Source organism: Scleropages formosus, chromosome 17 (assembly GCF_900964775.1).
Source record: "Scleropages formosus chromosome 17, fSclFor1.1, whole genome shotgun sequence".
In the NCBI taxonomy this organism is placed as follows: Eukaryota; Metazoa; Chordata; class Actinopteri; order Osteoglossiformes; family Osteoglossidae; genus Scleropages; species Scleropages formosus.
The window spans coordinates 23,625,528-23,650,045 of record NC_041822.1 but is presented as its reverse complement, the minus strand read 5'-3'; the positions used below and the strand labels follow the sequence as shown (position 1 = coordinate 23,650,045).

Sequence of the window (24,518 nt, the reverse complement as noted above, 5' to 3'; positions counted from 1 at the left end):
AACACTTATATGTATCTGACACACTTAAATTTACCCGTTTATACAGCTGGGTAATTTTACGGTAAGTACCATGCTCAGGGGTACCGCATCTAGATGTGGGATTCAAACCCACAAGCAGCAGCACCTCTACCCAATATGCTACTAGCTGTCCCATGGTAATTTCAGTGGAGTAATTTTAGGTGAGTACCTTGCTCAAGGGTACTATGAGTGGGATTCAAACCTGTGTCCTTTGGGGTCCAAAGGCTGCAGCTGCGAGCGCTACAGGACCAGCTGTCCCGTTAAATGTCATGTTTTTATAGCGAACATATCGAGTTCAACATTGGGCCTGAAAAGTGCTCGTTCACTCGGTCCTACCTCCTTTTTAAAGGGAGCATAAACGTTGCCTAAGACCAAGATCAAGGCTCCGATTCTCCCTTTCATTTATGTTCGGGTCCTTAAAAAAAACGGCAAAGCGAGGGACTGAAGACAATGGCGGCGCGTGAAACGCCCGGCAGCGAGAACGACTGACACGGGAGAAATTTAAGGCGGGAGGTGATGAATAAAACATGGCGCGGGTAAGATGACGCAGGAGTTCCGAGAGATAAACGGAGGCGACCGAAGGCGATCGAAGAGCCCTTCGGAAAAAGGGGGAATTAATCGGAAAACGAACCGTACGCGTTGTGTGCAAATTGAGGGGAAACAAGGACTGTGCCACAATGAACATTACAGGTTAAAATGGTTTGATGCGTGTTTTCACCCCGGGGGGGAGGGGATCTCGACAGGAGGCCGAGCCCGGACTGCCGTGCCCCTCGAACCCGTTCCCAGCACCCGGGCATGTCGCTGCCCCACAATCATGCCAAATATGCATCTATATAGAGGGAGGCTGGAATGGCGCTGCGAGGGCACCGCTGTCAAGGGGAAAGGTAACGTCCAAAGATAAAGCGCACGTGGCAAGGCTCCCCGCCGCACCGACTGCACATATATCATAACGTGTCATTTATGGCTCCGCTTTCCACACCCGCCGCCGTCTCGAACCCTTCGGCCGCGACTCGGAGCTGCTGCTTCCATCAGAAAACCGAAAGACACGGAATAAAAATACACAATGGCTGCAAAGGACTTTTTTTTTTTTTTTTTATTGCAGCAGGTGGCATAGCGGTTAGAGGAGACACCCTGCACCCAATGCCCTGGGTTCGAATCCCAGTTCCTGCTCTGGGACCCTCGATCGAGGTACTAACCCTGAATTCATACGGTAAAAATTACCCTGCTGTATAAATGTGTGAATCAGTGTGAGGAGTTTAGTGCACAATGCAGATACAGTGCAAATACAGACAGGAAGGCTGGTTTTACAAGAGTAAAACATGGTGAAACAGGACCCATTGGTGAAGTGGTGTGAAATACGTGGGGGGGGGGGGGTCGGAGGAGTGCCCTTCCGCCGCACACACCGCTCAGAGCTCCCGGTGAGCTCCAAACTTGGCAAGCCCCTCTGTCCAAGGTCAGCTCTGTTGTTTCCCAAAATACCGTGGGGCGGCAGCGGCCCGGGTGCGACACTTTGTCCGCCGTTATCTTTAGACACACACGCGAGCCGTGTTCTTGAAGATGGTTCGAGACGCGGGGGGGGGGGATTTGTTGGACGAGCGAACGAGGCCTCCCCTTACCCGACGCCCCCCCACCACACTCCCCGAATGCTGCACCCCCCTACTTGGTCTTCTCGGAGCCACTTTCCGCACCGTCCCACACCGGCTGCTGGACGGGCGCCAGCGGGACCGCGTTAATGAGACCGCATTTCAAACTCACAGCCGACGGGAGGATTTTACACCGAGAGCGAAGTAAAGTAGCTGGAACAATAAAAGAGCAAAAATAACTGCACGAGTTCTATAGAGATGTAACGTTTCTCATAAAATATACATATCCTGCATGCTTACTATTTATTCAGTCATTCGTAAACAAGTAAAAATAAGCACTGTAGTTCCATATTGTGGCATATTAAAATATTAATAATAAAACTGGTATTATTATAATCATCATCTCACTCTTGTCTCCAACCTAACTTTCGATGTTACTGTTTCTACCGTAAGCTACTCACAAGGACTTACTCATTTATGTACCGGGTAATTTTTATTGTATCAGCTGAGGCTAAGTACCAGGGTACTACAGCAGGGATTTGAACCCATGTCCTTCAGTTACAAGGCTATGGGTCAAACCGCTACGCCACCTGCTGCCCCAACACATTACATAACCAAGGAAGAAAGAGCACAGCGATGGAGGAGAGGAACAGGGGCGCGCGGTCCAAGCGGCTGGGGCAGGGGCGCGAGCCTCACAGCACCAGGCGGTCCTCGCCCCCCTCCTGGATCACCTGCCCCACGGAGTCGCGGCTCTGCGCCCGCAGGAAGCACTGGCGCTTGCACTCCATGAGCTGCTCCAGGTCGCGCCACATCTTCATCTGCTTCATGTTGGAGCCATGGCTCTCGCGCACCTCCTTCTGCTGCTCCCGCAGCTTCTGTGGACCGACAAGAGGGACGGGGGTTTTAGGAGGTCAGGGGTCAGGGGTCGGCGCCGAAGCATGCGACACGGCCACTCGCCGGCGCACGCAGCTCAACCGTCATCTACCGGAGCGCGTCCGAAACCCGTGGACGCGACCCCAGCCGAGGTCGTGCGAGCTCCTGAGGATCGTGGGACGGTCTCGGGAAAGAAATATTATTACAGTTATTAGAGGATGTCTCACTGCCACAATATGAAGGATTATTCACGTAGAAATGAATACGCAATAATCCCTACACATACTGTATGTTAGCACACTATTGAGGACTTGACTTCCTGGCTTAGCTGTGGAAAAAGCGTCATACAATAATTTTAGAGTCCGTTCACGTCCCACACTCATGAGTCCAGAAGCGCAGCGAGGAGCCCGTGTTTAACCCCTTTCTCAATGCCACATTACTACTGTCTATATTTTCATAGACGGCATTGTGATTTTAAGGTTTTGGACTCAGTTATCAAATGCCCCATTTTTGTATTCGTCTGACGTTTCTCTTTAAATTAATAACTGATAATTAATTCAATAAAACTATATGAATAAATAATGCACAGATCAAAATAACTTATCATTTACACTGCATGTACCACTGTTTAGGGTCACGGGACTGCGTTCGCGGTTGCGTACGGTCACCATCCGGCCACTGGGGAGGCGCAGTACCAGGTCACCGCGGGGAGGAGATGGCGCACCAGGACCGGGACTCGTCAAACACTCACGAATGATCAATATTTGCCTTTGATGTCGGGGGACGGTGCTGAGAAGGCTCCCCTCCGGTCCTGTGAGCCCCTCACCATGGGCTGAGCACACAGCCATAGAACTCTGTGCGTCTGTCTCTGTGTGTGTGTGTGTGTGTGTGTGTGTGTGTGTGTGTGTGTGTGTGTTACCCACCTTGCCCAGGCTCTCCTGCTCTGCGATATTCTTCATGTACTGCTCCCTGAAAAGCAGGAACAGCGAGTGAAAAAATGCACAACATATTTTCAGATGGAGGACCACGAGTGTGAGGACCCCCTCGTCCCACCTGATGGTCTTCTTCCTCTCCTGCTGGTCGGAGGAGACGTACGCTTTCATCTCGTCTGCCGCCCTCTGGATCTTCACCTCGGTGATCTGTGGACAGCGGAGAGATGAGTGACGGAATGTGGTCCCCATCACCTGCTAGAAAGGTACTTTTACGGGCGGGGTGGGGGGAGGTTGTGGGCACAGCAGGATCACATGGTCCACTCACCTCTCTCATGCAGCTGATGTAGTGATAGCGGCTCTCTTCCTGTTCCATTTCCTCCCGCAGCGCCTTCACTTCCTGTGTGTGACATGGGCACATGATCAAAGGTCTGCCTGTTTTTTATCACTGTCACGGGTTCGAGTATTAGGACCAGACCCTGTTCTAATATGACACCGTAGTCATCACGCTTTGGACACATCGTAAGATGATCGGATTCTCTCAAAAAGACGGTGAGGACGTTAAAAGCTGGAGAAAAAAGAAGAGACGACCAGCGATCAGATGGATGGACTAAATCGTGGTGACAGTGGATACGCCCCTTTCTATACCAAGGACAGAACAATCTGGACGGAGTCAACAAGCGACACTGACTCGAAAGCACTAAACAGCGGCAATGTAGGTGAATATGGGGAAGAAGTGCTGATGCTCTATTCGAACCTTCAACCTTGGGGGCAACAGTGAAACCTGCACAGCCACTGTGCCACAATCATAACTAATTATGCCTAAATATCGTTACATAACCACCTCCGAGCCATAGTGGTGCACTGCGGCATTCCAGACCGGGGATGTAAACGAAACCTTGAGGCTGGAAGAGCTCAAGTTGTGTGCGTGACACTTGTGAGCTGCATCTGTGTGTTTACAAGGTGTTTATGAGACCCCCCAGGGAGTGCTGACGAGGTCATCGACTGCAGCTCAAAAGCTACATAAAGTGAAAGATCTCATTAATAAACATCAGAAGTCTTATTAAATATGGGCATCTTCTCAGTCACATCCACAGGTGAGTCGCCTCTGTCCCTCTGTGAGGAGCTCTGCACAGATGGGTCCAGCTTCCAGAGGGACAGTGGTGCCACCGGTGTCATGGGTACGAGTGACCGGCTGGTACCTGTTCCAGTTTGGACCGATTACTTTCCAGTCCGGCTGCGCAGCTCTCGTACTGGGCTTTCTTCTCCTCGTACTCCTGGTTGAGCTCCTGTTGTTGTGAGAGACACACACACACACACACACAATGGGAAACATGGCCCTTCCATGAGCCACTGAAGGTTAATCAATTAATTAATCAGTTTTTCTTTTTCTACTGTTTTATTCTGGTCTTATGTCACTTTTTTTTTTTTACATTTCCATTTATTAATTTTCTTCGCTTTAAAGTTTTAACCAATTTATGGAGCTTTGAGAAGTTGCTTTTAAATGCAGTATACAAAATAATTCCTATTGGCTATTTATTGTTATTGTTACTGGCATTATTTATTGTTTTGTTTTTTGTGCATTACGATCTATTGTTTTTGTCCATAGTCTGTAGAAAAGAACTCAAGCAAGAATTTCAAAGTACTTTGTACAAGTACTTGTACTCATGACAATAAACCTTGAACTTGACTGTAATCATTACTAACAGGAATAACCAGTCTCTACTCATAAAGTATCACAAGTGATACATGAATACAAAACGAAACCACACAAAGTCATTAGTAATGATACTGACTTTCAAGAGAATTCCATGTGTTTTATCACTTCAGGTTTTGAACTGATAGGTAAGACTTTCCTTTGTCTTATAGTATTTTGTTTTTTTCCCCCCATTCTGCATTACTCGAACCCCAGCCCCACCGGCGAGCAGGACCCGGCCAAACCCGCCGCGCCACCGCACCCCCGTGAGGCTCATATCGTGAAATGCAATTTCTTTTCTCATAAGTGTGACTTGTTACGTCAAGTTTACAGTACAAATTACACGCAATCATAACCCCAAATTCATGTAATAGGAGCGTTCACGTGCAAGGGAAGCCTGTACAGCTACCTCAGATTCTTATTATACGGGGCCCTTTGCCGCAGGGGATGAGTGCAGTAACTTTGAGAGCTTTTACACTGTCAGCGATTCTTAAAGCTTTCAGTGTCTCTGCAGACGAGTTGTTAAGCAGGTGATGTGGAACTCCTGGGGACTCCCTCAGGGACGGGGCTGCCTCACCTGGCACTGCTGCCTCAGGGGCCGCAGCTCCTTGATGAGGGGCGCCAGAGCCGACTTCTTCTCCGCGATCAAAGCGTTGAGCTTCCTGACCTGCAGAAAGAGAGCGGCAGGGTTGGGCCGAAAGGACGCCCCCCCCCCCCCCCTGCAAGCTGGCACCAGGCAGCTCTACGTTTCGCACGGGTATGGCCTGGCACCATCCTGGCATCCCGACACCGTCCTGTTTTTCCCGTCGTACGCCAACAGGAACATGATCGATGGAGACCGGGCTCCGCGGAATCCAAAGCTTTTCGGAGGGTGCCAGGCCGAAGGGTCACTAAATGTCTCCTTCATGGCAAGCGAGACCCTCCCGACCACCTCCCCCACAGCCCCCCGAGATGCTGCCAAGTGCGCACCCTGCCAGCTCTGAAACACAGAACTGGACTGCAGGCTGCTGTTCTCTTTCAGGACCACCTTATTGGGCAGGGGCCTAATCGGCTGCGGGGGGCTCCATTTGCATGTCCAAAAAAAGGGACGACAGACTGATAAGGCAGGTGGATTTAAAGAAATCACAGTCTGGAACTTTTTTTTAACCTTTATTTAGCGTTTAGTGAACCATAAGGAGCGACGTACCCTTTGACGCCACCTGTAGAGGGGCTCCCACCCTCCACCCAACCGGGTCTCCCTCGTTCCGCTCACCATTTCAGACATGTTGTCCAGGGCGCGACCCTTGGCTTCGTCCAGCTCGCTCTTGACGGCCGACACGCGCTCCAGCTCCTCCTGGGTGTTGCTGTACCCGGAAATGCCCCTCTGGGCCTCGATGGACTCCTGCACGCACACAAGACACAAGCGGGATGGAGGCCCCCTGGTACAAACAATGCGACACCCCTGCGCTGCAGTGTCAAAGTGACCGGTTGAACCGTGTTCGATAGTTTCAGAGGTGTTGGAGCAGAAGGTGAAAAGCAGCTACAACTACAGGCAATGAGGGGATGGGGTTCCCTCCCACTCAGAGGTTCGAGAGAGTGCTGGGAACCAGGGAGCCATTAATAATAATTGATGTAGACTCAAAGCAAGTGTCAGAGTTTGAGACGTCCCTCATCCCAACTGCACAGCCATCTCTCACATCATCTGATTCTTTTATTATTTCCAGTAATTTATCTGACACTTTTATCTTACGGTGCTACTTAGTTATTTACCCATTGAGACGCCTGGATAATCTTTACTGGAGCAATTTAGTGGAAGTGACCTGTCCAGGGGTATTCCAGCAGCAGGTGGGATTTGAATCAGCAACCTTCAAGTCCGAAGGCACCAGCTCTAACCACCATACTTACCTGCAACCCCATTGATAAAATGATCTACCCACTTATACTGCTGGGTCATTTTTATTGTGCCAATTCAGAGTAAACACTTTGATCAAGGGTTCTACAAAGGAAGTGGGATTTGAACCCAGATCTTTCACAGGGAAAGCAACAGCGCTAACCACTACGCCATGTGCCGTCCCAAATAATAAATCACATGAGAGATTTCAAACTCAGGGATGGACTAGAAGGAGCAGGAAAGGCTGTGGTTAAGATGTAAACTCTAAAATCAAAATACGACTGATCTGGGCTCCCGTGGAAAGGTACTGGAGGGGGGGGGGGGGGGGGGGTGGGTGCTGTGAGCTGCTCTTTGTTCAGGTCCTTATCAGTCACCATCAGCCCTAAACAGACACGAGAACATGCAGCAGAGCTGTGAAGCACTCCACGGTCGGCTAAGGAAACTGAGCCGATCAATCAGGCCATGCCTATAGTCTGTCAACGAGTAACGCTATGTATAGGATGGCAGACGGTCAGGCGGTAAAGAAACTGGAATAACTGAAATTGCACAGGGATTCTGCAAGTTTACCTTGAGCAACATACAGATACCCAGCTTTGCATAAGAGGTCTGTTCACAGCAGATATAGAAGCTTTCCTTGCATGATGACCACAATTAGTTCCTTAAGTTTGGCCCATAAACTGGAAAAAAAAAAAAAAAAAAAAAAAAACTCTATATTACCATTCATTCCATTTGGAAATGAATGCATGCCTGAGCCACATAAGGTTAATCCATCTTCCCCCATCAAATCTGATAAATTCTTGCCTAATCTTTTAAACATGGAGAAAATGTAATCAGAACTGCTCTGGACACCTTTAAATCCAGGCTTAAGACCCACATGTTCACTATCGCTTCTACATAACACACCTGTGAGCTCTTTATTCTTTAACCTTTCCCTCTGAGAATTTAGCATACCATTTTGTCTTTTAATTTTTTGTTCTGCTGCTGTTTTACTGCTGTATTTTTCTTCATGTGGATATAGTAAATTGCTTTAGAGTTGTAATCCACAGTATAACTTTTTTGTAAACCACTTTGATAAGATGGTTTTTAAATGGGCTGTATCTGATTATATTAATATTAGAGTACCTAACAAGTGAGCTCCTGTAATGTACTTAATAAACACTCATAACCCTCGTAATTCCTCTTTGCTGAGCTACCGACACCTGCGTTAAAAGAACTGCAAATCAAATAACAGTCATTAGTAATGATATTGCCCTTCAAGAGAATTCTAACCATTTTATCACTTCAACATTTAAACAAATAGGCAAAGCTTTCCTTTGCCTTTTTAAAATTTTACAGCTTTTTTTCATTTATAGCTTATTATCAGAGCAGATGATTTTGAAGTATAATTACAAAAGTCAGGAGATTCTGGAGTGATACCTGTGAGCCAGCAAACAGTGGAGATTTGTAGAAGCCATGCCATGTGTGAGGGGTAAGGGGGGGGGGGGGTGTCTAATTGCTTGGTGCTGGACATCAGTAAGGCTTGTATTTCAAACAGAAATTTCCATTCTCATTACTGTGAGTGGAATTTGACATGCAAATTTAGGGGACAAATCAGGATACGAATTACATTTGCCCGCAAATCCAAATTCTCAATATGAGCACATTTTATGAGAATGCTTGCATATGACATATGTAGGCAACAGGAAGTAGAGTACTAAGGGACATGAGGCAGCACAGTGGCACAGTGAGCAGTGCTATCTCACAGCTCCTGGGTGGTGTGAAAGATTCAATCCCTGCTCAGTCTGTGTGGAGTTTGCATGTTCTCCCTGTGTCTGTGTGGGTTTCCTCTGGGTGCTCTGGTTTCTTCCCACAGTCCAAAGACACACTGTCCTGGTTCCCCCACTGTGTGTGTGTATCCCATTGATGTATGGATGAGTGACCCAGTGCAAGTAATGTATCTAGCAGTGTAAGTCCCTGCAGCGAATAAGGTGTGTGGGCTGATAACACTACATAGTTTGTTGGAAGTCGCTTTGGACAAAAGCGTGTGCTAAATAGATGTACATGGATTTGTAGGATTATGATTCAAGTCACGGAAAGAACCCTAGTGTTGCACCTTTGGGCATAATACTTCACCTAAATCACTCCAGTCAAAAATAATGACATATACATGAGTAAAATACCTTTAGAAGGAAGCATCATCTAAGTAACTGAGTAGCTTCTGACTGTACAGATAAGAGGCTAAACTGTAGGGTTCTGCCCCACAGGGACAATAGTGTGCGTGCGTGCGTGTGCGCACAATTGGTTTGATGCTCCCCTTGCAGTGGGAGGAGTTATGGGTGGAGTGGCAGCTGCACAGGGGTGGGGTCACAGTGACAGGAGAGGGAACCCGGCATTCTGGGAGCAGGAGCTATGCCGGCTCAGGGAGCAGATGCTGCCTTCGCAAATAGCAGCGGGCGCAGCCTCCCTGCGTCAGCCAGACCCCTCAGCACGTCAAGAGCCGCTCGGGTTCAAGGGTGTCAAACCGCTTCCAGGAAGGCTCGGGCCCGACTTGACTGTGCCCATGTTGGGGCGGCTTTGGAAGAACACATGTTGTGTGCGTCTGTGTTTCACAGTGTGTGTGTGTGTGTGTGTGTGTGTGTGCGCGTGTGTGTTTGTGTGTTTGTTACCAGCTGCTGCTGTATGGCTTCGTGCCGCTGCTTCAGGATCTCCTCAGTGCGCTGCAGGACCCCGTACTCGGCCCTCAACTCAGCAAGCTCCTGCCGCTTCTTCTTGAACACGGTGCCCTTGGTGCGCAACTTTGCCACAAAGCGCTTGAACTGCCACGGGTTCGAGAGAGAAAGAGAGAGACACGGGGCAGCGATAAGTTTCAAACAGTACCAATAGCTCAACGTACTGTCGCAGACATCCTTCCTCCTGGGGAGCACAAGCGTACTGTTATTTACAGTGACATCATATGGTCAGAGACTCTGCGCCTGTTTATCCTTCCGATTCACCACATTTTGTACCACGGTTATCAGCCAAGCAGCACGTTCATACGTTGTTAGCTGTCTGCCACGTCCGGCCCACACACCCCAGAGGGGGGCTTCGTTCACCTCTTAGGGCTCAACGCTCCTCGAGGGAATTCGGCAGGCTGAGCCAGTGCCATGGAGGGAAAGCAAGGGGGCGCTGCATCATGGGCACATGTCGGACAGGTGGGGTTTGCACCCCTGTCATACTGGGCAGGAAGTCAGAATCCATTGCTGAGGGGACCTGTGGTCTAGCCAGGCAGTTACGGTGAAGAAAGTTACGACAAAGCTGTATGTACAACGCCGCTCGAACGGGAGGGGGGTCAACTCTATGGGCAGTAAGAGAAACGCACGCCCTGCAGACCCCCCACACTTCCCTCCCCTGCCCCAGGCGATGAGCCAAGGACACAGCAAACATCCCGGTAAGACAAACCACGGCGGTGGTGGACAAACGGAGCTCCTCTGCCCCCAACCCCAAACCCCCCACGCCGGCCACCCGCCGGCTCCTGCAGCGCAGCCAACGGCTGTAAATGTCGTCAGGCGCGAGAGGAGGTCTGGAGATGACAGAATGTGCTGTATGCGGGTGGGAGCACGCGGGGGCCTGGGGAGCGCTCCGAGACACCAAGGGCACCCAAGGGCGAAGGAATTAACGCCGCAGAATAAGGCTGTGCGTTGATCCCCAGTGACACGCGTGTGCCACGCGAGCTCAGCGCCTCCCGGTCTTATTGTCTGAGGAGGACAGGCGGTCAAAAAGGGTCCGGGTATCAAGGGTTCGGTTTTGATCCGTTGACTCCGTACCAAAAGTTGACCGTCCTTTACGGTGTTTTTTTTTGTTTTTAAATTGTAGAGGTGATCTTCTGCCTTCGGAAAGGGGAAAAATAACTTTCTGCACTGTTGCAAATTAGAATGATAACGAAGGTTATTTATTTAGCCGACGCTTGAGCAACACTTAACAGGCGTTAAGCTACTTACAGTGATTTACCCATTTATAGAGCAGGGTAATTTTTTTTTTTTTAAGAAATCTGTCCAGGGCAAGTTCCTTGATCAATGGTACTGCAGGAGGTGAGATTCAACCCCAGGTTCTATGAATGCAAGGTGACAACACTGACCGCTAAGGCACATGCTCCCCCCGACGAAATGGCTTGCAAATTATTTACCCATTTACAGAGCAGGGTCATTTTTAATGTATCAGCGTATTTTTTTTACTGTACTGTATTTTTTACGCTACATAAATGATCAGTTACGTACCTTCATCAAGGGTACTAGAGCAGGAGGCGGGATATGAACCAGGCTCGATGGAGTGCAGGGCATCGGCTCTAATCGCTATGCCACCTGATTCTGGACAGTAAACACAAGACCGAGCACTTTAACCACCTTCTTCTGCCCCTCCGGAGTCTCCTGTGAGGTCAGTGCCACCGCACGCTTTTATTTTACAACTTCCCTATTTGGCATCATAACTGCAAAAAGGGGAAAAAAAAAAAAGGAGAGGAACACCCAGAACTTGCTGGAAAACTGAGAACTTATGGAAAATTCTACACGCAGAGAATAAGCTTCTCAGGAGAAAAAAGGGTCAAAGGTCAGGCTATTTGTATATTCATTTAGCTGATGCTTTTCTCCAAAGTAACTTACAAAATTAAGCTACTTTTAATTATTTGCCTATTTATACAGCTGGGTACCTTCTACTACAGCAATTTAAGGTAAGTACCTTGTGCAAGGGTACTACCCCTGGAGATAGGAATCAAACCTGCGGCCTTTGAGTTCAAAGGCAGCAACACTAACCACTACACTACCAGCTGTCCCTCCAGCTGTTAATAGGCATTTTACTGGTACAGTTATTACATTCCTATGGTACTGTGCATAATTTCAGAGTTGACCTACCCATAATCAGTCAATGCCAGCACCATAAATATGTTTCTCCATATGTTTAAGCTCAAAATATCAATCACTGCAGGTGTTGTGCATTTTATATATTAATTTTTGCTCATTTTCATGAATGGTGGAGTGTAACAATGGGAAAAGGATACCCTACTTATCACAGTTAGAAAACAGCATTTAAAGAACCACAGTGGCAGTGAGTAGCGCTGCTGTCTCACAGAGCCTTGGCAGTGCAAGAAGATGTAGGTTTGATCCCTGCTCAGTCTGCATGAAGTTTGTATGTTGTCCCTGTGAGTTTTCAGTGGGTGCTCTGGTTTCTTCCCACAGTCCAAAGACATGCTGATCAGGTTCACCCATTGTGTGTGTGTGTGTTCCACTGATGCATGGATGAGTGATCCATTGTAAGTAGTGTATCTAGCAGAGTAAGTCACTGCAGTGAATAAGGTGTGTGGGCTGATAACACTACATGGAGTTCATTGAAAGCAGCGTTGGAGAAAAGTGTCTGCTAAATAAGTACATTTAGACTTTTTTTAAAAAAAAAATTCACTCTGCTTCTTACTGGGTCCCGTTTGTTTTCCCACACAGAGGCAGCAGAGATCGCAGGTCGACCCCACTAAGCTGGGCGGCGTTGCCATGACAACCAAACAGCCATCAGCAAGAGTCTGAGTACGCGGTGCTTGCGTTTTTGAAGCAGAAGAATGTGCGTGACCCTAGGCCTCTCCTCTTTGTGCACTGTTACCATAAATGGACGCTCCATTTCTTGGCTCGCGCATCCGCCCACATCAGGCGCCCCGCTCTCACACCTTTTCTGCTGCGTCTTGCTAAGTTTGGGTCTCAACAAGACTATATGATTAGGGGACAGGCTGATAAACATGCACTGGGAGCACACGTGTGGACAACGGATGAGGGAGAGCCCAGAAGGCTATTTCAGACACGATGTCAGTCTCCGCCTGCTGGGGAGACAACGAGCTCTTAAAAGTCCTCTTCCAACAGATGTTGAACTGTTGGTGTGAGCCATGTTGGTCCATTTACAACCCGTGTGCACTGAAGCTGGCCAGGAGAACTGGCGGTGGACGCACAGGACACAGGACTGGTTTGTCAAAATACAGAGTGGTCACTCTTGCTGTACACAAACTGCTCCAGAGTACCAGTGTTCTCCGTCACTGGGAGAGACACAACTAACAATGTCCTCCATCACCGAAGGACAGGACTAAGTGTCCTCTGGCATGGAGAGGGACGCTGGTGTAAGTGTCCATCACAGAAAAGAGATGGGAAAACAGTGCCCTCCATCACAGACACAAACAGGGCTAAGTGTCCTCCATCAGAGAGAGGAACACTGGTGTAAATGTCCATGATGGAGAGGGACAGGAATAAGTGTCCCCCTTTGTGCAGAGGGACAGTAGTGACTCAGAGAGAGGTTCAAGCTTTGAGGCGAATCGGCTGCTCGCTTCTTGTAGGTATATTTAGCGGACAGTTTACAAAACCGCCGAAGCTCGAAGGGAAAATGTTTTCAGTAAACCCGTCCAATGCTGCCCATTTATAGGGTCTTCACTGGAGTTCTATTAATAGGCCGGTATGGGAATTTTTCTTGGGCCAAGAGGGGCTGAATGGCGGAGACACTGATTACTCCCCCTTTCAACTGATGTGTATTAATAGGCACAAACTGTACTTCGCTTTACCATTCATAACCTCTGACAGAAGAAGATTGTTTCAGAGCGATCAGTGAAAGGAAGTGGATGAAAAAACCATAAAATAAGCACAAGTCCTTTCTGTCCGTAACCCTGTTCAACACCACCTTCCCTCACAAATATGTGTATTCAGTTGAACTGGAACCTTATCTTTCGGTCCTTAGCTATCCGGAGAGCAACCCGGTGCGGTCTTCTGCTGCTGTAGCCAAGCCACTTGAAGGTTTCAGTTGCGCATTCTGAGATACCGTTCTGCACACTACTGTGCTGAGCTCTTTCTTTTGCACTTCCTGTTAGCTGGTCATTCTCCTGTGACCTAGCTCACTACAAAGGTATTCCAGCCTTTGACTGGACGTTTCTGTTTATGTTTAGTTCTGCAAAGTCTTGACACTTTAGTGTGCAACAATCCCTGGGGAGCAGTTTCTTCCGAGATGCTGAAAGCACCAAGAATCACACCATGTTCGAAATTGGTTAGATCACACATCTTACCAATTCTAATACTCAGACCCGCAGTAACAGTCAGAACGTGTCATATATACTGAGTATTACTGCGTTAATGAGCAGGTGTACCTAATAAAGTGGCCAGTGTGTATTTAACATGCACAGAGGATGCTCCAAGTCTGTCAGTCATATGAACAGTAATGTTCATTATGGTGAGGCACGGCAGGGGGGTGGAGTGAGCTTTACCGAGGTGCGTCCCCATGGCCAGCGTTGTCGAACCATACCTCATCTCCCCGGACGACCTCGGCGCCATCCAGGTCGCGGAGCTGGCTGCTCTTCTGGGCCAGCTCCTTCTCGGCTGCTGCCAGCTCCTCGCGCGCCTCCTGCAGCTCCTCTGCCTTTGCTTCCTTTTTCCGTGCAATGATGGAGGCCTGTTAGGGTCAAACGAACCATCCTATGGTTAGACTAGCGAAGCACAGTTTCTCATGCCAAGTTAATTGGATAATTGGTTAATCGGTAAGTAGTGTATCTAGCAGTGTAAGTCACCTTGGTGAATAAGGTGTAGGGGCTGATAACACTACATAGTATCCATGGTAAGTCGCTTCGGACTAAAGCGTCTGCTAAGTGAATAAATGTAAATGTAATTTTGTTTTCACCGACAGCGTGACAGCAATGTGAAGGACTGATATTGAATTATAGGGTAGTTGCAGTCATTCCAGCTAAAGGTGAAATAAGCCATAAAGTTTAAGGGAGGGCGCAGTGGGGCAGGTCCTGCTCTCCGGTGGGTCTGGGGTTCGAGTCCCGCTTGGAGCGCCTTGCGACAGACTGGCATCCCATCCTGGGTGTGTCCCCTCCCCCTCCAGCCCCATGCACTGTGTTGCCAGGTTAGGCTCTGGCTCCCCGCGACCCTGAATGGGACAAGCGGTTCAGAAAAATGTGAGTTTAAGGGGATACTTTGCCCACACAGTGCCAGATGGTGTCAGATAACTTTGTTTACATAAGTTAAATAACTGCATTATTTGTTCACTAAGGTGCCCTTTGTTATCAGATTTTGGGTGACCTGAGAACATAAGAGTGTCAAAAATGTGGAATAATACACTTTTCCATGGCACTGTATTTTAATTGCTCATTCAGTTTTTAATTGTTTGGTAGTTCTTATTCAAGTGGTGAAAAAGACATTCATTTTTAAAATACCCATCATGTCCACGATCGTGAAGCCAAATTCCTGAGAAGGTTGCAGTGAAATGAGTTCACATCTAAATGATTACTATTCCATATGTCATCAGGGCTCCATCCCCATCCATCCCAGTGCCTCGTTTCCTGCTCTGCTTTCACCCAAAAATAGCCAAAACCATTTCCCATAAGCTTCCCTGATCATGGCTAAATGCTGCACCCCCATCTGTGGTGCCCGTCGCAGCCTCAAAGCTACTGCTGAAAATGGGTAAGAATTCATCAAGTCACAGTTGACAAGTAACCCCCAGGGTGCCACGATCTTTCAGTCGGTCCCATCGGACTCGGTTCACAAATGGTCACTGACACCACGATGGCCTGAAGGAGCAGAGCAAACTCACAGTAAAATTTACATCCTGTAAATCAGCCTTTTAAACCTGACAATAAAGTGATTATCCATAATCAGTCATTTTACACCTATAGTGCATAATATATAGTATAGAGCGGCATGGTGGCACAGCGAGTAGAGTGGTGCGAGAGGACGTGGGTTCAACCCCCGCTCAGTCTGTGTGGAGTTTGCATGTTCTCCCCGTGTCTACACGGGTTTCCTTGGGTGCTCTGGTTTCCTCCCACAGTCCAAAGACATGCTGTTCAGGTCCCCCATAGTGCGTGAGTGACAGAGAGAGTGTGTTCCACTGATGTGGATGAGTGACCCAGTGTCAGTAGTGTATCTAGCAGTGTAAGTCACTGCAGCGAATAAGGTGTGTGGGCTGATAACACTACATAGAGTTCACTGGAAGTCGCTTTGGAGTAAAGTGTCTGCTAAATAAATTAATGTAAATAAATGTAAATGTAGTGATACATCATACCGGTGGCTTGTGGGATATAGAGTCAATGCAGTGCCATGTCTGGCATTACATAACTTCAGATCAAATATTAAGGCAGTTAAAAGAATAACTGGAAGCCTAACGTATCATACCTGACAGCAGAATCAACCACGCAACCGAGGATAGGGTCCCTTATGTGTGACAAAGAAGTAACTGTTGTTATATAACAATCATTCAATGTGCCACTGACTGTAGCACCAAGTTTTGCAAACATTAAAGATTTTCATGGATATTCCTGGATTATATTTTCTAAGCGATGAGTTACTTGACCAGGAGACGCTGCTTTTCGGGCTTTAGGCTGATTACCGAGTCCAGTCTCGGTCCTGCGTATGCATATTCATGAGCGAAACCCGACACGGCGGCAGTAATCTAGAGATAAACTGAACCCACCAATTCGAGAGCAGAAAAGAAAGACTGAACCACGTGGCGTTCTTGTCCAAAGGGAATGTGCCGGACGAGGATGGGAAATGGAGAGGAAAGGAGACGAGAGGAGAAATCACCTGCTGCCGGAAGAGGGACAGTTTGTCATCCATAGGGTTGTTCTTCACCATCCTCTGCTCAGTCAGCTGGTTTATCTGCGTATTGACTTCCCGAATCTGATGAGAAATGGCAAACAGAAATGACCCGTACTGCTATGCAACGCCTGTCATTCTCTTGCAATTGCATTTACATGTATCCGTTTATCGGACGCTTTTCTCCGAAGCGACGTACATCTCATAGAAAACACAACGTGTTCACGACATTAGGAGAGACGCTTTTTAGACGTGTGATTAAGTACAGTTAGTTTCTTTCCACCATATGAACCAACGTTCATCATAGGAGTAGCTACGTAAAACTTAATCAGAATATTGACAATTCCTGATCACTTTCCTAGTAGCTTTTTTTGAGATACATATGAACATTTGTTACGTTGCAGGAGTGGCTGTGTAAAGGGTTGATCCGAGCATGATCGTGAACATTTACACCTTGTACGAACTTATGAAGAGATGATGGGCGAAGCGAGTCCGGAAGAGATGAGTTTTAAGACCCTTTTTAAATGTGGGCAGAGATTCAGCAGTTCTGAGCGGGAGGAGGAGGTCGTTCCACCACAGCGGAGCCAGAACTGAGAACCTCCATGCTTTACCGTTCGTGCGTGGGACCACCAAGGGGGCAGAAGTAGATGAGCGTAGCAGTCTGGTTGGGGTGTAGCGAATGACCAAGTCTCGTAAATATCTGGGATCAGTTCGACTGATGCATTTGTAGACAATAACCAGGGTCTTAAATTCGATCCGGGCAGCTATAGGAAGCCAGCGAAGAGAAACGAGGAGAGGAGATACGTGGGAACGCTTCGGCAAGTCAAACACAACTCGTGCAGCAGCATTCTGTATCAGCTGTAGAGGTTTGATGGGAGTAGAAGGAAGGCCAGAGAGGAGAGAGTTGCAGTATCCATACGGGATGTCACCATGGCCTGGACAAGTAGGTTATTGATTGAGTTGATCAATTGATGATTCAGGGCTAAAAACAAAAGGACATAAGATCACAACCTACGTCTCATGTCGTTATCGAGTCCACGCTGATATCATCTCTTATGTCTGACAAGTGGCATGTCACACACTCGTACACACTATATATAACGCACATACAAAGAGGAAGCTCGCACACGAGGCAGCCTGTGATGTGACACAGGTGATGTCAGGTGTGTGAGCGGAACATGCCAGCGTTGCTCAGTTTGTGACCTTCGCATCTGAAAGGGTGGAATACGTAGCCGTAGAAATAAAGCGAACACGCCGACTCCTCCTGTTCCCAGCAGTCAGCCTAAGGATTTTTAAAGGTGGAAACATTTTCCCTTTGGTATATTTTAAAACGGACTTGTTTCGGTTTTCTGCCGCAAAAGCGGAGGGAATACGACCCGCTAAGCTGACAGGGGCCGTAGAGAGCGGCCAAACAGAAGAGCGGCGTGGGACCGCCTTAGTTCAACTCACTTCCGCAGTGTTTACGACTTGCGTCTGATGATCCTGAGTGTTGGTCAAATAGAAACGTTGCACGTTTGTGGGATTGATCAGTCGTCAATCGCCACCACATAGAAGTTTGTGGAAACATTTTTAATGTAATTTTTTGGGCATTTTAAATTAGCTTTCCTGTTATTATAAGCTACATTTGCTATAGCAGAGATTTTTACTAACTCTAACAAGGGACATCTGTTATTAAGCTTTTATAGGTTGTGGCTCAGTAGTAAAAGTGACTTCAGAGATACAAACAGAGTAATTTAGGAACAGATTTCCAGTCCCAGTTCTGTTTGTAAGATGAGGAGACAGTGTAAACACAGCAGTGGGATGAGCAGAGTTCTCGGTACTAACGAAAACTAGAATTCTTCAGGGACTGAACAGCATCTCTGATGTGCCACCGGACGTTTCGCTGCTGCGAACTGCACGTATTTGAGGTCGAAACGCCTGTTTACATCAAGCTGTAAAGATCATACAGAGAGAACACAGTCCATTGCAAATGCATTGAGTTCATCTCCAACCAGCAGAATAATTTTTCCATAATAATTCAAGTTACAGGACTGTGCACTGAAGAAACCACCCAGTGACTTTGGAATGTAAAAGGCATTAATTTATAAATCCCGGATTTGTATGAGATTTATGAATCCCAGTTGGACAAGTTCAACGAGAAAAACGAGTTGGAATAAAAATGAGAAAATACACGGTCCGCCAGAAGTCCTAGGCGCCCGCCGTACACAAACTGGGACGTCAAGAGATGACGGGACGATCGGGCCTGGTGTCCGATCAGAGGCCCACCTGCTCCTCCAGCTCCCGCAGGTCATCCTGCCCCATGGCGGGCTCTGCGACCAGCTTCTGCAGGAACTGCACAGCCCGTCTCCTGCTCTCCAGCTCCTTGGGCAGCTTCTCATTCACCATGTAAGTGTTGATCTTGATCTCCTCCTCGAGACGCTTCATGAGGCCTGGGGGCACCCAGAGCAGAGTCGGTCACTCGTTCATTCATTCAGGGACCTCGACTTACGACGGCCGCCCCATTATCGAGTGTAAGACGAGACCCTGTCGCAAGTCGATGGGCTCTTGTAATACAATGGAAAATGGAATTATAACTCAACAGGCCACTAGAAGAAAGGATGAAGAAAATACGCCTTGGGACCCCAACCATGAGCATCGCATTATATTAAAATGTTTTTGGGGAAAGCGTCTTAGGATGAAGAGCAGCAGAACCCAGACTGAACGGTTCCGGTCCTTCTGTGGGATCCATAGGCGCCCCTTCCTGCTGACCTCTGACCCCTCCGCGGTGGTGGGATACTCACTCTCGGGGTCGGCGTCGGCGCTGGCCTGTCTCAGCTCCTTCAGCTGGAGCTGGAGTCTCTGGAGCCTCTGGTCCGCTTGAAACAGCTGGGTGCGGAGCGATGGCGGTACGACGAATCACGCACAAACACATGCACGGAAATAACCATCAAGCACTTGTAAAGGTAGAATTTCTAACGAATGTTACATGGGGCAGCAGGGGGCATAGTGGTTATAGCAGCTGCCTTGTAATAGATGGATCCAGGTTCATACTCCGCTCCCGCTCTAGTGCCCTTACACTTCAGGCAGCTGCGCCATGTCAAACTACACCAGGTCAGTACGACGAAATTTCCATTAATTTCACCGTACCACAAAGACAACGTGTTCTAATAAATCTCCACCACTCTCACATGACCGTTTCCTTACGGCTCAATTAAAATATCAAAGGAGTGTCTTTTTTTTTTTTTTTATTTTTAATTTTCCCATTAGATGCAGCCTTTGGACTCACAGACAGACATTTATAGATCAAATAAAAATGTGCCTTTGTTGTGAATCAAAAGGAGGCGTCTCGGGTCAGCGGGCTTCCGCCCCTTTGATGTGGCGCTAAGCGTGTTGTGAAACATGTCATCTCGAACCGGAGGAGCCCGGCGGCACGGCCAGCAAAGCGGGCACCTGGTTCTTCAGCTCCTGCTTCTGCTGGGCGAGGGACTCCTGCCTCTCCTTCTCCAGCCGCAGCTCTCGAACCAGATCCAGCATGCGCTGGTGGTTGGACACCGACTCCACCTGGTGGCCAGGGGAGGGAGGGCAGCGTGAGACCCACCGAAAAACCTCCGCCCACCCAGATCAGGTTTCCCAGACCCTCCGAAAGCAACTGCTTGGCATCCAATTCCTCATTCCGCCTCAGCGGCGCAGACGGACCCCGCAAATCATCGCTCCATTAACGCCTCGACGCGTGGCGCTGGAGCTTGTCAACTCAAGGAAACGCTCGGCGTGTCCCGGGGGTCGCGTTTTCATTCCTCGGCTACCGCCTGGGAACGACCGGCATTCTGGGAACGCGGCCTGCTCCGGACTGCAGACTTACTCGCTTCTTCAGGCGCTCCACCCGTTTTATCAGCTGGTCCTTCTCCTCCTCCATCGTCACGATGTCCTGAGACATGACAACAAAGAATAAATATTTCGTTTCCGAGTTTCCACTGTCACTAAAAGTGGAAGTTGCACCAAAAATCTTATCTGTATAAATACTGATTTTGTTCATTATTATTATTTATTCATTACTCAGTCATCTATTCATCATTTAAGGGATGTTTTCTCCAGTTATCCTTGTATAGTAGGTTATTTACACTGATTTACCCATTTACGCAGCTGGCTTATTTTTCCTGCAATAATTCACGGTAAGTACCTTGATCAAGGGTACTAGAGCAGGGGCGGCATATGAACCTGGGTACATCTATGACAAGGCAACTGTCGTAACCACTACGCCACCTGCTGCCCCATTTCACATTATTGACATACACATAAGGTACACTGCTCTTACACATGGTTTACTCTACAGATGTTCACAGCACTTGAAATACAATAACAATTCTGTACTACAACTTAAAGGCCTCTGAAGATGTGTCATTGTACTTGTGAAGGATGTACAAGTGGGCCTTAGACCCGGGGGGGGGGGCAGTCACCAAGAGACCCCCTACGTGCTCACCCTGCGGATCTCTGCTGTGGAGAAGCCGGAGCCCCGGAGCTGCTCGCACTCCTTGTGGTAGCTCTTGAAGCCCTCCACCAGCTCCTCATACTGGGGGAAAGGGAACGTGTTGTGAAACATGTCATCTCGAACCGGAGGAGCCCGGTGGCGCGGCTAGCAAAGCGGGTACCTGGTTCTTCAGTGGTCAGTACTCCGCTCATCGATACATGCAAGTCTGTGGTTCTGCAGCGATGTCTATGTGTAAAGTGAAAGGTCCATAACTTATTCCAGACGCACAGGGTGTGAGGCAGGGCACATCCTGGATCGGACGGCAGCCCAACGCAGTCACACACACTCATTCACACAGACACGCGCACAAAGGACGACTCATAGCGACCAGCTGACCTGACGCATGTCTTTGGACTGTGGGAGGAAACCAGAGCAACTCGAGGAAACCCACACAAACAGAGAGAACATGCAAACTCCACACCGACTTTGCTGGATTCAATCCCTCCCAAATCAAACCCAGACTAGAAAGTGTAAGCCACCAGTGCTACCTAACTCAACATCACAGTGTAGTTTCTGATTATTCTTTTACTAAATTGCTTTTAGTATTTGTTCCCTTAAAACTGTTTGAATACCTTTGAACAGCTCTACTCGATGCCAGTCTGCCATCACATTTCCCCACTCAGCATACCTACAAGGTACAGCTGAATAGACACGGTGCTGTATTGTTACACTGAGGGCGTGAGCAAGGAGGGTGTGAGAGCCTCGAGCTACAGATTCGTGCAGCTCGCTGCGCGCTCACCTGGTGGTAGGTGTCGGCGATGACATCATCCTGCATGAACTCGGCCGGGACCTCGATCTTGACGAGGAAGCGGGCCAGGTAAGCCCTCTTCTTGAGCTCCGTGACCCTCGAGAGCAGCCAGTGCAGGATGGGGTGGATCACCGGTTTGCTGCCTGTCACGAGACCTTGTCGAAAAGCACTTCTGCAATTGGACCCCCCCGCAAATCAAATCAGAAGTTCTCCAAAAGTGGCCATTTATAAACAGCATGTATGACAAATGGAATGATGAAAAATTATAAACACTTTTAAAGGCGGCAGCAGGACCCTGGTTTGCACCACACCTCCTGCTGCAGTACCCTTGATCAAGGTACTTATCTTGAATTGATAGTTAAAAAAAAAAAAAAAAAAAAAAAAAAAATCACACCATTGTGTAAAGGGTTAAATAATTCCAAGTAGCATAATATCCACATTTACATTTATTTATTTAGCTAATGCTTTTTTCCAAAGTGATTTACAATGTTAAGGTGTTTACAATTATTTACCCATTTATACAGCTGGGTAATTTTTCTGGAGCAATATAAGGTAAGGACCTTGCTCAAGGGTACTACAACCAGGAGGGACCCGAACCTGCAACCTTTGGCTCCAAAAACAGTAGCTCTAAGCATTACACTACCAACTGTCCCCCATATACCATATCATAAGTAACTTTTCTTTAAGAAAAGGTGTAAATTAATAAATGTAATGCAAATAAATCCACAAACTGTTTATGAAAGATCACAGAATGACATGGAAGAAAACAGTAATTTGCACGCAGAATCACAAGGACCTAAAAAACATCTTTATTAAACAGACGATCCTCCGCGGGTCATGATCATAGGCAGCGACCCACCCTCCTGCCGACAGGTTACAAACCACAGATGCGCTGCAGCGCGACTCACGCTTCGGCCGTGCTTCCAGGTGCTTTGTACTTCAGCATTCCCAGCAGGGAGAACATCCTCTTTGCTGTCTGTTCTGGCATCTCCTCTCGGATATCGATGGCTTGCTGCAAGACGGAGGTTCCAGATGAGAAGAACAAGTGAGATTCACATTTCACTCGTTTCCATCCCCCGTCCACCAAAAACCAGAGCCAATAACAGATCTGTTAAAGTGCTTGCCTTTACATTACATTACATTTATTTAGCAGACACTTTACTCCAAAGCAACTTCCAATGAACTCTGTGTAGTGTTATCAGTCCACACACCTTATTCACCGTGGTGACTTACACTGCTAGATACAATACTTACACTGGGTCACTCATCCATACATCAGTGAAACACACCCTCTCTCTCTCTCACTCACTCACTCACACACTATGGGGGAACCCAAACAGCATGTCTTTGGAGTGTGGGAGGAAACCAGAGCACCCAGAGGAAACCCACACAGAGAGAACATGCAAACTCCACAGAGACTGAGCTGGGGATCGAACCCACCTCCTTTCGCACTTGCTGTCCTGCACCGTGGTTTAAATAACAAACTTACATTTATGTGACGCGACTTACAACATCTAGCAACTTACAGCAATTTACCCATTTACACAGCTGTTTAATTTTACTGCGGCAATTTAGGATAAGGACTACCGTGACGTTTGGCTCCAAAGGCAGTTGCTCTAACCACTTGACTACCAGCTGCCCCACATAAGTAACCCAACAATCATGCCCATTTTCTGCCCATTTCCTGCCCAGGTGCCCCGGACCTTGGGGTCAATATCTGCCAGGACATCGTTGAGGACTTGCAGGAGCTGCATGGGCTCCAGGGAGTCGAACGTGATGAGGTTGAAGTTCTTCTTGAAGGGCTCTTTGTTGAGCTGCTCCACGATGAACTTGATTTGCTCGCTCATGCCGACCTACGAAGCACATTGAGACAAAGCAACACAAACAAAACAAAGGAGATCATGAAAGCTGTTGGTAAACAAGTGTGGAAACCAGCGGTGCTGTGTCTTTATTCTCTAGTATAAACATCACATCTAGTTGAGTTTCAGCACAAAAGACACTGTCGCCCGATTGCTGTAACTCTCGTAACTCTAATGATGTCTGCAGTTTTATTTAAACGTGAGCGAAGCTGCTGTATACAGTATTGACTACTTACTATGCTAACGCTTGACAATGAGTCGTGTCTGCCGCTTTTAACGGACATTTACCGTCATCCTGACGTAGTTAAATAAAGACATAGCAAAACTATTAAAACACTTAGTCATTTAATCAGCTAAGAACGAATAATAATTTGCACCTCTTGAGAGACAATAGCTAACTGCTAATGCTAACAGTAAATTCCTTAAATAAGTGGTTAGTCTACTCGGGATAACCGTCTAAATTTAAAAAAAGTGGGATGCTCATACTCATAGTCTCTGTCTTGTTTATTTTCTGTAAAACACAGCTTTAATACGACATCTGCACCGGGACGTATACATACCGTTTTCGCATTTATACTTCATGAAAATCACGACAAGCGTCAGTCCGTTGCTAAGAGGCAGAGGATCTCCGTGACGTCATTTCCGGAAGAGCCAGCACCTACTTCCGTGTTCCTAGACCCGCACTCTATATAATGCATGTATTGGCTTAGCGGTTGAGTAAGCAAAATACAACACAACGTGTTGCTACTTACCCTTTCGCTATATTAACACGATTAATTTAATTTTTTGATTCAAAATTCTTTTTAGTTTTAATTTCAAGAGCTTTCGCTTGTGATATTTTTAGTCGTTTCCATGTGGAAAATGCAGTACAGTAGCTATAATAT

General features: G+C 47.6%; 1 protein-coding gene across 1 annotated transcript; it reads right to left on the bottom strand.

The window, feature by feature from the left end:
• Positions 1 to 1,122: 1,122 nt before the first annotated feature.
• On the bottom strand, positions 1,123 to 24,270 carry ift81 (intraflagellar transport 81 homolog). The gene is made up of 19 exons (XM_018731490.2): positions 24,195 to 24,270; positions 23,479 to 23,628; positions 22,684 to 22,787; positions 21,767 to 21,947; positions 20,980 to 21,069; positions 20,362 to 20,427; positions 19,953 to 20,063; positions 19,304 to 19,388; positions 18,789 to 18,952; positions 16,512 to 16,607; positions 14,239 to 14,385; positions 9,615 to 9,764; positions 6,352 to 6,480; positions 5,677 to 5,766; positions 4,606 to 4,692; positions 3,732 to 3,803; positions 3,528 to 3,613; positions 3,398 to 3,443; positions 1,123 to 2,476 (listed from the first exon to the last, which is right to left on the bottom strand). The coding sequence occupies exons 2-19, from the start codon at positions 23,620 to 23,622 to the stop codon at positions 2,294 to 2,296; spliced, it is 2,031 nt and encodes a 676-aa protein (XP_018587006.1). The 5' UTR covers positions 23,623 to 23,628; positions 24,195 to 24,270; the 3' UTR covers positions 1,123 to 2,293.
• Between the last annotated feature and the right edge of the window lie 248 nt (positions 24,271 to 24,518).

Coding starts and splice junctions, on each gene's coding strand:
- ift81 (XM_018731490.2), bottom strand. CDS start 23,622: ATGAGCGAGCAAATCAAGTTCATCGTGGAGCAGCTCAACAAAGAGCCC. Junction 21,948..22,683: donor CCTGGAAGCACGGCCGAAGC/GTGAGTCGCGCT, acceptor GTCCAATTGCAG/AAGTGCTTTTCGACAAGGTC. Junction 16,608..18,788: donor TGCGGGAGCTGGAGGAGCAG/GTGGGCCTCTGA, acceptor ATTTCTCATCAG/ATTCGGGAAGTCAATACGCA.